This window comes from Benincasa hispida, chromosome 2, assembly GCF_009727055.1.
Source record: "Benincasa hispida cultivar B227 chromosome 2, ASM972705v1, whole genome shotgun sequence".
NCBI classification, from domain to species: Eukaryota; Viridiplantae; Streptophyta; class Magnoliopsida; order Cucurbitales; family Cucurbitaceae; genus Benincasa; species Benincasa hispida.
This window is the reverse complement of record NC_052350.1, coordinates 50,775,213-50,790,825: the sequence shown is the minus strand read 5'-3', so window position 1 is coordinate 50,790,825 and position 15,613 is coordinate 50,775,213. Positions and strand designations below refer to the sequence as shown.

Below are 15,613 nucleotides of genomic sequence, written 5' to 3'. Positions count from 1 at the left end.
ATTTTTGAATCACATAATGATCATACCTGTGAATCGAGATGTAGGGTGTTAGAAGAGGTCATGATATCAAGCTGTACATATGAATTGAGAGATAGAGGTGGGTTAGGTGACTTAGGTGGAGGTGGGGTAGGTGACCTACGTACAAGTTGGGTGGGTGACTGAGATAGAGTCGGGATGGGGGACATGGTGGCATCATTGCCTGTCTGTGGTGTGGAGACCTCGTCGTCTCAAACACCGTGGAACCCTTCATAGACTGTAATAGAGACAAAATAGTTGACAAGTGTGCTTTGATGTCTCTCGTGTCCATCTCCAGGTTTGATACACGGGCATCCAAGCTCGATATTTAGTTGACAATGCTTTGCAGGTATGAATATACATCAGGATCAACATTGCCTCCCTCCCTTGGGCCGAAACCTCCGGGATAGAACACTCCTCCTTAGGCTGAGGACGTACGTCACCCACCAACACATCATGAAACATATCCTCGCTGGGGTGTAAGTAGGCTGGTGGATGTTTTGGTCCCCATCAGATTCTTCGTCTCCCACTCCACCTTCTGAATTACTCTGTTGTTCACCTTCCCCACCTTCTGAACTATTCTCTGAACTACTGCCACTCTTTGAACTACTAGAGCTCCCTGAACTCTTGGTGTTAAAGTGTGCTTGTCTTATGGCCCGTCTATCAATTGGGGTGTCCCGAAACTCCTTCTCAGCATCGGACATGACAAGCCTCTCTTTGACTTTTATCTGCATTAAGGAACCCAATAAGATGGTTAGTGTACATTTAACTACTGAATAAACATACTGTGGCTACATAGATTACACTTACATTTTGAGACTAAAAAATGTCTTTCTCGAGTGCTTTGAATGACACCGAGTGGGAGCATGACCACCGTAATATACGAGGCACAGCTACCTTGCTCTTTTGAGTGACAACGTTCTCTGCTATTGACGATAGAATCTCGTATGCCCACACCTAAATCCAAACAACTCAAATTTATAACTATGTTAATGTTAAACCAAAGATAAAGTTAAGTTAAGGAACATCTACCTGGAATGCTTGGGAAAATCCACGGAGTGAATACTTCACAACATAATTTTTATTTCCCCTCACATTCTCCTTGTATAAACCAACCTTGTCGTTCAGTGCAGTCTTCAAGGCGTCGAGTGTCCTCTGCCAAATAATTGTACCCCAATCAAGATTGTTGTAGTAATCTATGTCTTTAACATTGTCAAATAGAGTACGATCAACAATATTCTTTTGCTTGTTTTTACCCTGTTGGGGTAGATGCCCTAAAGTCTCGTGTCCTGTAGTTTGTAAATAGTATATATGAACACTTGTGATTGTTAATATATGATATTTACTTCACATCTTGTTGTTTTTCTCGATTATTTGTTTTATTTGCTTTACCACAAACCAATAAACATAAAATCTCTGGTTATCTGTATGTGACTCAGCATGTATGTGGTGACATACAAGTGGATCATGTCTTGAGTGATAACCAAAATGGTCTGCAGTATATGGATATAGGAGGGAAACCTTATCCTGGTAATACTACGGACGCGACCCGCTTTGTGGAATGGTCACAAATGTTGGGACTTGCCACAGATGATCTGATCCTGATCATTCGTGTTGGGGAAATGAGAGCGGGGGTGTCCTATACAAAGAGTTTGTATAAGACCTGACCATGAAGTGTTAATGTCTCGTTATATAACACCGTTCATGACAGAGACTTCACTTCACTAGGATGACCATAGGTAATATGACCTCAATCCTGAGTGAGTTGGGAACTCCTGTCATTGAGGGTGGTTCTTTGATTTGTATGGGTGTGAGTGGCCAAGTCACCGATTCAAACCTTCCATTTTGGGGATACGTTTGATTTGGGAGCTGGGAACTCAACTACACAAGATGGAATTCACTCATTCCCTGAGGCAGAGGTAAGTAGATAGATGGCTCCTTTAAGGGCTGATTCCGGGGCTTGAACGATGTGGCGCCACACACCTTCTCTTGGCCCGAGAGGTGTTCATACATAATTGGACTATGTTGTATTGTTCATTAAAGGAATCTGTGGTACTTAAGGAGTGAGATGTAACTACAGGGGAAAAACGGTAAATTGGTCCAGCTGTACTTACGAGCATCTGTGAAGGGTCATCGTACTCATGATTGGTTATATCCAATGGACACAGAAATATATCTATGGTAAGAAGAGTTTAGCTGTTGGTCTTTAGTGGAATCACTGACAGTTAACGGATGGTGAATCTCGTGGCTAAAGAATTTAGTTAGCTATTCATGTACCGTTGGAGCTATAAGCCATAGGTCCATTAGATCACCTGGGTAGCTTGGATAAAGTCGAGAACCAGTGTTTGGGTTAATTTGAAATGTTCAAATTGACAAGAGGAAGTTCAATTATATATGATATAATTGGACTGGTTAATTATATATGATGTAATTGGCTAAATGTATGAGATACATTATTTTGGAGGAAATTAGATATAAATATGATTTATATCCAGTGGAGAAAAAATACTATAGTAGATATATGATATCAAACTATAGGATATAAATATAATATGATTATATTTATTAATTAAATTAATTGAATAATTATTTAATAATTAACCAATTAATTCACGTTTGAACGTAGGAACATGGGGCCGCGAAGGTTAAGGTAACCGGCGGGTTAAAGTTTGAAAATCGTTTTCATTTTGAAGAATGAATTTAGTCGTGCTTTTAAAGATCCCACGCCCAAAAAAAAACTGCGAAAGAGCGATCGTGAGAGCCTATATGATAGAATCTCATTCGTCTAAACAATCGTTTAGTTCATGCGTTCCTTAAACGATCGTATACCAATTTCCTAAACGATCATACAGTTTTTCCTAAACAATCGTGTAGCTCTACTATACGATAAGCGTCTCCGCTATACGATAGCAGAGTTCTTCTCGTGCGCGCTTATCTTTTACACGAAATCTTTTCCTCTGTCCTCTACCAAACTCACCAGAGCCCACTCTTTGGGTTTTTGATGCCGAGGATACTCGGGTTTCCCTTATGGTGGTGTTGTCCCTGCAGCCTTGTTCGTGTATGTTCGGATCGTGCAGTAATAGTCAGCAGACTCGCCAGGTGTTGGTAGATCGATGGGAGTTTTCCGTTGCTTTGGGTTCACACATACGAAGACCGTCTTCCTCTGGTATGAACCCCTTTTCTCTATATTTTATTGTATTCTGAGCATGCTATTGATGAGTTTAATATGCATAACTGTTAGTATGGAATGTATATCATTTGTGTTCCGATCACTGTGAAATCAGAGCGATCTCAGCCCGCTCATGGAACTCTCGATATGAGATCCTTCATACCTTTCATTGCAACATCTGTGTAATACTAGGGTAATTTTAACAGCATGATTGTCATTTTCAAATACCAAATTTTTGTATTCTTCTTCAAGTAAATTCAAGTGGAATGTGTCTGAGGTTGACCGATTACCAAAGTACCTCATCAAAAGTTCTTATGAGGACTCCTCACTCCGTACAACTCGCATAGGAGACCGCCACAAACCAGTGATCAATAAAAAGTCGTCCTTCGAAAATGTGACGACCTTTTCTTTGACAAAGAAACTAATCGATTCCACTTCTAACTTCTTCACTTCCCTTAATAACATATGGTAGATTAGTGGGCTGTTGAATACAAGTTTAGTATCTACAAAGCGACCAAAAACTGTTTTCTTAAACATCTTTAACTGCCTTCCGGTAAGCTTATGCTTTACAATCTTATTGACATTGGCAACGTAGGTCAGACACGTTACTTGCCCCGAAAACCTATCAACTTCATGAATTTTCAAAGATTTTGACATCTTAAATTACTCATGCATTGTATGAACATTCAATTTATCAGTTAATAGGTTCGTACTAAAAAATCACTAACAAAACATACTGTTAAAGTTTCACTCTCACTCTTTCTTATCTCGCTCTAGCCCATCTCGCTCTCACAAAACTCGTCCACTACCTTGTCTGACTCTAATTATATCTTCTTCGTCCTCAACCAATGCAAAACACATCGAAACCCAAAATAAAAAATAGACGCGACCGATTAAACCCTGAAACTAGTTATGAATGTGACGACCGATCAAACGAAATCAACCTAAACAGACGTAACACAATATGGAAGACAAAAATTAAATTCACTAACCCAGTAGAGAACTTTGATTACGATAGTAAATGGACAATGGTTTTGCAAAGCGAGATTGAACGACACTTGCACGATAATTTTGAGCGGAGTGAGACGACCGTTGAGTTTGAGCGCACGAGTACTATATAGACTAGAGAGACATTTTTGTAATCTCATACCGTGATGACGTAAGCAGAGGGTCAATTAACAATTCTTTAAAAAAAGGGATCATTTGGCATTATGGCTAAAATATTAAGTCATTGGCCCAAATTTCCCTATATTAAAAGGATAGTAAACAAATTTGAGAGTTCTATTGAAAGGATAGTATATAAATCTGATATTAATATTTATGATGTTACATATGAAGAATACATGTAAATTACATATTTGAAAAAGATTACATTTAAGAAGAGTGGAGTGAACTCTAAAATTTTGGATTTCTTTTTCTGGATGCAAAGTGTTATATATACTGATTGATTGAAAAGAAAAGACTTCGAATTTTACAGTATTCTCTTCACTCTAATGTTTTATTCTGCAAAAGAAAAAAAAATCTAAGAGGAAAACAATTGGGCTTGTATGCCTCGATTCATCAATCATGCTATTGAACTTTTGCTCCACAATTCCAAGAAGTTGCATATGACACTTCGAAGCTATTTTAGGAGTCAGTTAGTTAAAAATTCGAAATTAGCATGCGTTGTTCATCTTAGGGAGGTTTGGATCGAAAGGAGTCAGACAGAAATTTAAGAATGTGGAAAGGCATGCTAATTTGTTAGGTAGAACCTGACCATATTCTAGTGGGCATTCCATGTTCACTTATGCTACTTCCTGAGTATCTTCTCATTCTTTCCCAGAAGTGCCTCTTGCCTTTTCCAATTCTAGGAGGACCGGAACTAAAGCATCTTTCAAGCTGTCTAGATTCTTGCATTCCGATACCCATTGAAGTATTTAACAAGTCTGAAATTGAGAGACGTGTATCAATGCCATAAAGACTCGAAATTGAGTTAGGTACTAAATATTCGCTATGAAAAGAGTCTAGCATATATCTTGAACTCGATGCCTCATCATCATTCGTATTGATAGTTGAATTCTGCGGGCTCGAACTAGCCTGTGAGCTTGTTTCTCGAGCCTTGTTGCATTGGTTGCAAACTAGTTTCAATGCTTGAACAACCTCACCCATGAAGGGTCGATGTGATACCTCTGGTTGCACACACATTGAAGCAATGGCTGCCACTTTGGCAATATTTTCAAAAGGAACATTAGAATCTATTGATTTGTCAATTATAACATCTATGCCTTCTTTGCTTGTGAGGAGAGGACGAGCCCACGCAACAAGATTTTCTTCACCCGGTGGTTGCGACATATCAACTGGTTTCCTACCAGTTAATAACTCAAGAAGAACGACCCCGTAGCTATAAACATCACTCTTCACAAGTAGATGACCAGTCATTGCATACTCTGGAGCCACATACCTAAGTATATCAGAGATGGAAAATTCTCGAGTAAGAGAAGTCATAAAATACAAAACGAACAAAAAGAAGATGCATAATAATCTCATTATTATTGTACAAAAATTGGGGTTCAGTGTTCTTTGTTTCCACAAGTTGCAGCCTTAAGTTGAAATTAAGAATAAACGTTTACTTTGAAGGTAATCAAGTTTACAATAATTCAGGTAAACATTCAACGTCTATTAATGATTCCCGGGATGCAAGCAACCTTGTGTGAACCAAAGTTGCTTCTTAAGTCAATGGGAAATGTCAAAATCTTAGCCTAGTTTAACCTTTTTTCTTTTGTTTTTGTTTCTGGAGGCATTAGCCTAGTTTAACTTAATAGCACTTATAATGTTCCATACTCAAGTTTGTAATTATATTAGTAGGCTCAAGCTGAGACAATCGGGGTGCTCGGGGGTTAGATTGGCTTGAAGTACTTTTTAAATTCTACCAAATTATTTTGGTGGTAAGTTTTCTTAACCCAGAAAACTCTTATTAAACAATGAACCTAATCCAACCCAACCATAAAACATTTAGATTGGGTTGATTTGGGTTACTCAAGCCATTTATTTAAATTGTTTATTTACAAAGAAGTAAAATGTTATATGTAAAAGATATATTTAATTATTTTCATATATTAAATTAAATTAGCAACTCAATTCAATTTATATTATGTAGATCCTTCTAAACTATTAAAAATGTTGAAGCATAAATAAAATAAATAATGTATATAAAATCTTATCGTAGGTTTTGGTTATTTTAGGTGAACTCATGAACCAACTCAACCCGTAAAATTTTCATTTATTTGAACCTAACTCTACTTGAATGAGTTGATAACCTAACCCAAACCGTACGGATTAGGTTAGGTTGATCGGGTTTTTTAAACACCCCTACTTGCCTGCATAATATAAAAGCAAGGATCCTTAAGTGAAGATTGTGACTATTAAACTAACTACGACAACCTCAGCTTTAGCTCTAACAGTATCTGGCAGGGTTAAATAAAAAAGAACTTCTAACAACATCAAAATGGAAGGAATTTATACCCGAAAGTTCCCATGACACGTGTGGATATGTGTCTGCTTTCCTCATCCATTGCAGTTCTAGCCAACCCAAAGTCAGAAACTTTTGGTGTAAAATCATGTTCTAACAAGATATTGCTGGATTTGAAGTCTCGATGTATGACTCTAGGACTTGAATCCTCATGTAGATAGGATAGACCTCGAGCAGCGCCGAGTGCTATCTTGATCCGGGCTTCCCAATCGAGTGGAGCAGTTTCCTTATCAAAACCTGATAGAAAAGAACAAAGAAGAACAAAAACAGGTGTATGAAAATTCAAAATTATAATTGCTTTATATCGGTACGTAGAAATACAATCATGCTGCTTAAACAATAAAGGAAACACATGAAGACCATTTTCTTACCATGCAAGTGAGATTCCACACTGCCATTTGGAATAAGTTCATACACCAGGGAGCGGCTACGTTCCTCGATACATATTCCAATCAACTTGACCAAATTTCTATGGTGGAGACGACTAAGCATTTCAACTTCAGCCAAGAATTCTCGACCACCCTGATGATCATCTCTCTTGAGAACTTTGACTGCTACTTCAGTACCATCTTCGAGAACGCCTCTGTAAACACGTCCAAAGCCACCCTCTCCCAATATTCTTGAAGGATCAAAATTATTGGTGGCTTTCTCAATGTCGGAGGCACTGAATGTCTTGGCTGACCCTGAATATGGGGCAATGCTAGATCCAAATGATAAAGAGGCAGAACTCGGCATGGTAGCCATAACTGATCCACCAGCACCTGCAAGACTCTAAAAGAACTTAGAAAAACGTAGGAGGACTGAGAACAGTGAGCTAACAAATGCAATTAACTAACGTCGCAAAAGATCCACATAAGTAGACAATCCATATTACCTGATGGTTTATTGAGGGAGGTTAACAAAACATTTGGAGTCGGTTTTGGCTGACAAGGGCCATCATTGCGTTTGAAGAGCAAAATCCAAGCAGTTGCAACACATAAAACCACTGCAATAGTAGTTGATAGGGCAACGATGGCAATCATACCACCACTTAGCCTATCTTTGTGCTGTCTGTTCTGCACATCGACGCCAATTGGTTTTACTGCCCTCGCGTCATTACTATTACCGAAATAAGGCTCATTATCTAGTCCTGAATCTCCAGAAGGAGGTGATTGAGGTAAACCTGGATATCGAACATACAATACTTCATAGTTCCCAAAATAGGAAGCTCTGATCGAAACCTTCTTATGCCAAAACCTTTGGTAAGTCAAAAAGGCTGTAGTATTGTCAAACTTCTCACCAAGTGGGACTAAGTCAATAAGGACAACAGTCTTATCTGGTTGCTGGTTAGCTGCATTGGCTCCAATGATGCGAACTTGGCTTTGCTTTACAAACACCCCAGCAGCAATTTCTGTTGCCAGCACTGAAACTAGAGGGAAGAAGGTATATAGCGAAACACTGAGGCGAAGTCCAATTTGCATGGGCCATACACAACCGCAGGGAGATCCTGGGGGAGTATTTGTATACGGCTCGGTGCACTGGGTAGCTAAACAATCTACAAAAGCAAATTGAACAAGCATGTTCTTGAATAGTAATTTCCTCCGTCTAATCTGGATGAGAAAGAATTTGAGTAGATGTATACCTTCATCGGGAGGTGGAGGTGGCAATGTATGAATTGGTGGCATCTTTGGGCTTTTTGCCCAAGGTTTCGACGGTGAAGCTTTAGGAGGATAAAAATGTCCTGAAAAATGGAAAGAAAAAACAACAAAGTCAGTTCTTTTATATTGTTGTGTTAAAGAACACTTATTTGATTTAAACATTGTCCTTACTTCTAGTATGCCCAGATATTTTTTGGTGTGGTGAAGGAGAAGGTGAAACATGAGTCACAGGCGGCAGTGGAGCATAATGTGAAGGAGGTTCTGCACAGGAAGAAAGTATGTAAATCACATTGGTCATTTTCTCATTCTTGATTTTAAACACTTCACACAAGATATATATACATCCAAGTACCTGATTCCGAAGGTGGAGCATGGTGTTGTCTGCCCGGCGAATGTTGTGCTGTAGAAATAACTGGACCTATGATATTAAACCAAAGGGGAAAAAGATTCAATGGCCTTCAATACCAGTGATACCAAGACTTAAAATAGGTGTGAAGTTGGCAAAATCCAGGTTAAATCAATACCCGGCGTTTTTGTCATGGGGGAGGAAATTGGATATGATGGTCCAGGTGCGTGACTGATGATATGATTCTCCCTTCTGCGATTCTTATAATTTGAGGGCGAAGGAGGAGATGTTGGAGAAAGATTTACTCTATGAAACAGAGTTTTCTGCGGTGGAGAGATCGGCTGTTGAGCATCATGAGAATGTCCCATGTCATTGTGACTGGAAGGAGCTTCATAAAAAAGAACTAGAAAATAAGCACCAGGGAGGGAGTTTCTTTCTTCAGGAGCAATTTAATTGAAACACTTTCACATAGTACCTTCTCCTGGGGAATGATTCACAGGTGGCATATACTTGGGCAGTGCATTATAAGGTGTAGCTGCTGGTGTTTCTAATCTCTTTCTGTCGCTAGCTTTTGGGGAAATAGCTATCGCTGGAGAGATAATGGGTTCTGAAACATCAAATTTGACCAACCAAACAAAGAATTTCAAAATAGATCAGATAAAAAACTGTGAAAATATTCCACGATAAAGATATGAATGAAGTTTTTAACTAAGATCTAGACCGCACTTGTTAACTTTCCATTATTGAAATCTGAATAAAACCTTCCGTACTTTACTAACTTATCAAGGAGAATCATTTTTTCCTATGCTCTGGTGTCAAATTGTTTGTTTTCCTAGCTTTTGGGACTAAATAATTCTTCCTGTGTTGTACATAACTAAGAATTGAGATAAGATCACAAACAGACATTCACCTGGTAATATGGATGGTGGTCTTTCAAGACCTACCGGATGACTAGCCGGTGAGTTCTTAGGCAACTTGCTCGCTGGCGTTGCAAGTCGTATGGAAATGGTTCAAATAAGAGGAGACAAGGAAAAGAAATTTCAGATAGCAAAAGGGAAGAGAAGACAAACTCACAATCGGCTAGTTTTTGGGGATGTCATAAGAACTTCGAAAAAATAGATGGAACAAGTGGAACCTGGAGAAATTGGCTCAGGGATTGGAGCTACATTTGGTGAAGTGCTTTGATGAGAACTTGATGAAGTATTTGTTTGCTCATGTGGGGAACTTGTAGGAGGATAATGTGGAGAATTTGAAGATGACACAGCTGGACCTGTGGATTATAGTTAAGCAAATGATGAATTAACTTCACATGAGGAATATAGGACACTAGTATTAGAGCATATTTGGACGTGATTTTGAAATGGTTAAAATCACTTCAAAACACACTCTTAATCACTCAAAATCAATTCAATGTTTAATTTCACACTTTTCAACGCATTTTTCGAGTGATTTTATCATTTTAAAATCATTTCCAAACATATCATTAGTCATTTACCTGGAGAAACAATCGACAGAGGAGTCTCATTCGCTGGTGCTTTACCTTCTGGTTCTGGTGCACTTGGTGAAATCAATGGAGCATTTGGTTGAACTGGTAAAGATGGCTGAGGCATACTATTAAATGGTGGTGCCTCAGGCGGAGCATGGGGTGAAGCGGATGGTATAAACCCTTCGATCGTATCAGGCAATGGACCTGGAACAATTGTTGGTAACATAACAGGTGGTTGCAAAGTTGACTCTACATTATCAGAATCAGAATGTTTATATCACGATTTGAAGAAACAGCAGCTTAGAAGTTACAAAGTTTATGGACTCTACCATTTTGCTGTGGTGCTGAGCTTGGTCCATTGATTCTCAACGATTTTTCTTGTTGGACTGAACCAGGTGTTCCTAAAACCGGAGGAAATGCAGAAAAAGTTGAAGGGGGTGGAGAGTTTCTTAATCCTATTAACATGGGAAGTAGTGAAACCAAACCAGCACAAATTCAGAACAAATCAATGAACTAAGAAAAATCAGTGGTTGAGTAGAGATTTCAAGTGAAAATAAGGCACTAACATAGATGAGAACTCCCAACCATTCAAACCCAGTTAAGGAAATTACACATGAACCAAGGACAACAATAGCAGTAAATCAGCCCAAAGAAAAAGGAAGAAACAAAATGAAATCTAATGGCCAACCAGTTCATTCAAATCTCAACTACCCAGATTACAAAATTCCAAATGTGAATTAAGGAAGAGATTTACCAGCAATTTCCCCAAGGTTGGAAGCATTAGCAGCAATAATGAGACAAAGAATCACCATTTGAAGAATCAGAACCTCCTCCATCCCATATAAACTCAAAAACCCAAAATCCCACTTCCTCAAATGACGACAAAGTTATTTATTCAACATCGATAAATGAAGAAGAAACAGATGAAAACGAATTAAATAAAATGAGTTGAAATTAGGAATTTATAACTTGAAGCAAGAACAATATAGACCCCCGAAGAACAGTGAAAAGAAAGCAATGTGATGAAAAAACCCAAAGCTGTGTTTGGTGAAAACAACCCAGAAAAAAAAAAAAAACGAAGCATCCGTTTTGAAATGGATTTGAGGTAGCTATGAACCAAAAGAAACTGACCCAAAAAGCCAGAATCTCTATAAATTTGTTTGGAAATATTTACATTCAACCCAAGATGTTGAATCCAAAGCAGGGGATTGAAGTAACAGTCGCTTCATATATCATTCAGTGACTGAAAAATGAAAATAAAAAGTGAAATATTATAATGGGTTTCTTTTTGGATCCAACTGAGGTGGAAGACACTGACCCTGTTAATGGGAATTGAGCCAACTCTTCTTCTTATTTCCTTCTCTTTTTAATTTCATTTGTGGGTTTATTTTTCATAATCGAGATGGTTGATTTTCCTGGTTTTGTGCTTTTCCTGTTGGCCATTTTTTTCACAGATGGTGACTTGCTTTGAAACTCGTTTTGACTCATCACCTTCCATATCTTACACTATAATTTTATTGTTATACTATTTTAGTCTTCATATTCTAACTTTGGTTAGATTTTAATTTTTTTCCCTACAAGATGAAGTGAAAAATCGAATCTTTGATTACAAAGTCAATAATATAAGTTTTGTGTTGGCTCATTTTGTCTTTTAAAATAAATTAAAATATCATTTTAGTTTCTGTACTTTGAAATTTGTTCAATTTGAGTCTTTATACTGTTGTTTCCAATTGCTAATAAATAACAAAAGTTTTTGAAAAAAATTAACAATAAACAAGTAGTAAGGATCAAGATTTCTTGAAAGTACGTACACTAAAATTAAACAAACTTCAAAGCATAGGACCAAAATGGAATGAAACCAAAGTAGGAGCTAAGTGATATTTTAGCCTATTTTTAACTCTGTTTCATTTTAATATCTACCGTGTTTATCTTGGTCCTTATATTTAAACTTTGTATCTTGTTAAATTTGACTTGTAAATTTTTAAAAAAATGACGATTTAAGTCTCAGTTTGTAAAAGTTTTTGCACGAAGTCTACATATAATTGAAACTCTTCGATACATATTTATTATAACATTTTTTAAAAATATTTAGTGAATAAAATGTCCTAGTAAAATTTTTACTAAAGGAACGGGAATTATCCCTTCTTAAGAGTATAAATTCCAAAATAAAAGTTTCAAAACTACAAATATGAAAATGAGTAAAAGTGAAAAGTATATAAATTGAAATAGACGATTTCAGAGTATAAATACTAGAGTGAACTAAAAGTCGAAAGGAATTGACGAAAATAATATTTAAACAAAATTTTATTTTGTTCAACTTTTTGTTTAAGAATCTTAGAAATTGGTGCTTAGGATTCAGCATCATAATAATTTCAATGAATGACTTATACGTTAATTTCATGGGTCAAAATCCTCACTCAAATAGCTGTAGAAAGAAAACGTTTTCCCTTTTTCCTTTTTTTTTTCTTCCCTTTTTCTTTTTGTTTTTCTTCTTTTATTAGTACAATATTTATTAATGATCATTTATAGAATGATTAAACTGCCTTATAAAGTAGTTGATAAACATTAATATTTTCAAAGTGTGTTGCTTATTCTTCAAGGCTATTGTAGAAACTTTTATACTAAGATATGCTATTGGTTCTAAATAAACATGTTAAGGACTTTTAAGATCTATTTATTTAGTCCATATTCTTAAATTAAAAAAAAAAATCTAGGTTAATGTCAAATCCGAGTTTTTTTTGGGTTGAATAACCTTTCATAAGGATTTTTATAATTGATGATCCGTCCCCCACAAACGTATGAAATCTAATCTTTTACTTCCGTTAGAATGCACTATTACATTTTATGACTTATCGGATTATGGATGATTATGTCTATTGTAACCCTAACACAATAATCATTTTTATTGCGATATGTTTTCCTCATTTTCCTTAGTTTTTTTTTTTTTTTTTTTTTAGACAAAAAGGATTGCAATAGAGATGTTTTTACCATTGCGTTAGAGCTACATGGTCATAAATTGTTTGTCGTATTTTTCAGTTTTCTCGCCGTTTGTTGGAGTTTCCTGAAAAAGATGAAGATCAGACTAGAGATGGTCATCACGTTAGTTATAAAATGCGGTAGAGTGCTCTAACATAATTAGAAGGTTAGATTTCATACCGGGCGAGTCATTAATCATAAAAGGACTTGAATGTGTCGTCCATATAAAAAACTCGTCAAATCACGTATTGACCCAAAAATTTAAGTTGATGGGAGAAGGTAAATTTAATATTATATTTACTGTTAAATTATAATTTTGGTTCATGTACAAAGTATTTTATTTTATTTTAGTCCATGTAATTTTAAGTGTTCAATTTTAGTCCGTCTAATTTCAATACATCTTGAAATTAATTCATGCAGTTAGTTTGTTTTTATTTTATTAAAAATATTTAGTATCTATTAGCATATCCTTTATCAATTGTGAAAATATATATGCACATGATGTCTTTACTTACACAAAAATTATTATTATTACTACTTAACCAATTTGGATTAAAGAAAAACTTTGAAACACTCAATTTAAACTTTTAAAATTGGATAATTGAAAGTATATGAAATAAAATGGAATAAACGACCATACCAAAAATGTATTTTAACTAAGATTCTAATGAGATTGTGGAGTTATAATTCTGTACTTAATAGGCATAATGATCAATTTCAACACCAATACTTAAATTTGATTAAAATCAGTTCATAAACTAAGAGTAGTGTTCTTCGTCAATATGAAAATAATGAAATACCAAATAGATAAAAGCATATAAGCTTAAAAGCTCATTATTAAGTTACATGTAAAGTCTACACGAGCAAATAATATGTATTGATGAATAAAACAATATATTGTAACCCATCAACTTTCGATGAATTTGACTCTATATATATGAGTGACAAAATTTATAGAGTGAATAATAAAAAAGGGATAAAACTACAAATTTGGTTGTGGGTATGTCCAAATTATGGTTATGTTTTGGCATAGGATGAAAATGAATTGAGAAAAACATAACAAAAAAGAAAAAGAAAACAAGTCCATGTCCCCTTTGTTTGTCTAGAAATCAAAGGAAAAGGGACAGAATGGATATCTTAGGAGACATTAAACATTTATATTAAGAATCCCTATGTGTTGTGTTGTAAGTTGTAACATGATCAGCTGACTCATTATTGGATTCCTTGTCGCCAACCAAATACCCCGTAAATAAATCTTTGTGCATTATTTTTAACCTTTCTTCATAATTATTTTACAGGAGAATCGAATCATTCACCTTTTTGAAACGATAATTGTTGCTTTTTTTACTGAATGACACATGTATTGACAATTCATTAATTAATAGTGATTATACCTAATGGTTAAAATGTCGATGTGTCAATAAAAGTATCAAGACTTCAATATTACAGTGTAGATAAAAATATCGATAAAATTTCAATGTATCAGTGGATATGTTTTAAGAAATTATAAAGATGACTAAAAAATAAAAATATTTAAATTAATAAATAAACATGTACGTACGTTGCTTTAAACAAGTTAACATATTTATTGGATATATTATATTTATATTAGTGATTTGTTGCTTATTTTTTTATGTTTCAGATTTTTCATGATGTAATGAAAATTTTGATACACCTCTTATGTCTATGTTGAACTCATGAAAATGCGAAAGTATTATTATAAAATTGTTGAAATATTGACCAAAATTTAATATCGTGATTAAACTTAAGATTATGCTGAATTTCAAGAAGCATCAATGAAGAAGAAAGAAAAGCTCACTAAGTAGTTTCTATGAGCCAAAATGAGCATATCTTAATTGATAAAAAATATAAAACATGTCAATCGATTTTGAAGTTAGAGATTTGATTCTCCTTTATCCCATTTTGTAACAAAAAAAAAAAAAAAAATTGGACTTGTGTAAATCACCAAGCAAAAAAAATTAATTGGTTAAGACATTATATCCTTAACTAAAAGATTTATTTATTTATTTATTTATTTTTGGCCACTTCTATATGTTGAATTAAATTGGTGTTAAACTTAAAATATTTCAAAGCTAATTAAATTCATATTATATATCCTATATTGTATATAAATATCCAATACTAAATATCCGCTCCTTAAATAGGTTACACTTATTAAATACCCACTCCTTATATTATATATCCTAACTTTGCACCCAATCGATGGGCATGACACAAAATAATGGTATTTATTGGGGTTGATGCCCTAAATTTTGTAGGGTCATGTAGTTTGTAAACACTTGTATGAACAAACATTATGTGATTTGTCTTTGAAATATTTGATATTTTAATTGCATTAATCACAAACCAATAAACTAAGATCCATGGTTGTCGTTGTAACTTAAACATGTATCTGGAGACTGATGACATGCAGAAATGCATGTCATCTTAGGTCTTTTACTTAGAATTATGAAGG

At 35.3% G+C, this 15,613-nt stretch overlaps 1 protein-coding gene across 4 annotated transcripts; it reads right to left on the bottom strand.

Moving 5' to 3' along the window:
* Positions 1 to 4,707: 4,707 nt before the first annotated feature.
* Positions 4,708 to 11,547, bottom strand: LOC120071316 (receptor-like serine/threonine-protein kinase ALE2). Of its 4 annotated transcripts, none has more exons than XM_039023512.1 (14): positions 10,916 to 11,547; positions 10,491 to 10,616; positions 10,171 to 10,410; positions 9,811 to 9,945; positions 9,586 to 9,657; positions 9,151 to 9,282; positions 8,854 to 9,063; positions 8,682 to 8,747; positions 8,501 to 8,590; positions 8,314 to 8,412; positions 7,567 to 8,226; positions 7,064 to 7,453; positions 6,686 to 6,929; positions 4,708 to 5,624 (listed from the first exon to the last, which is right to left on the bottom strand). In XM_039023512.1, the coding sequence occupies exons 1-14, from the start codon at positions 10,995 to 10,997 to the stop codon at positions 4,925 to 4,927; spliced, it is 3,246 nt and encodes a 1,081-aa protein (XP_038879440.1). In that variant the 5' UTR covers positions 10,998 to 11,547; the 3' UTR covers positions 4,708 to 4,924. The 4 variants fall into 4 exon arrangements, with proteins under 4 accessions (XP_038879440.1, XP_038879441.1, XP_038879443.1 ...); XM_039023513.1 differs by having other exon boundaries at positions 10,171 to 10,365; XM_039023515.1 differs by having other exon boundaries at positions 10,171 to 10,365; positions 10,491 to 10,562.
* Positions 11,548 to 15,613: the final 4,066 nt, after the last annotated feature.

What these genes read in the sequence shown, in the direction of transcription:
- LOC120071316 (XM_039023512.1), bottom strand. Translation starts at nt 10,997, where the DNA reads ATGGAGGAGGTTCTGATTCTTCAAATGGTGATTCTTTGTCTCATTATT. An exon ending in CAACCTTGGGGAAATTGCTG is followed by an intron (nt 10,617 to 10,915) that starts GTAAATCTCTTC and finishes CCATGTTAATAG; the next exon opens with GATTAAGAAACTCTCCACCC. An exon ending in CTCAGCACCACAGCAAAATG is followed by an intron (nt 10,411 to 10,490) that starts GTAGAGTCCATA and finishes CTGATAATGTAG; the next exon opens with AGTCAACTTTGCAACCACCT.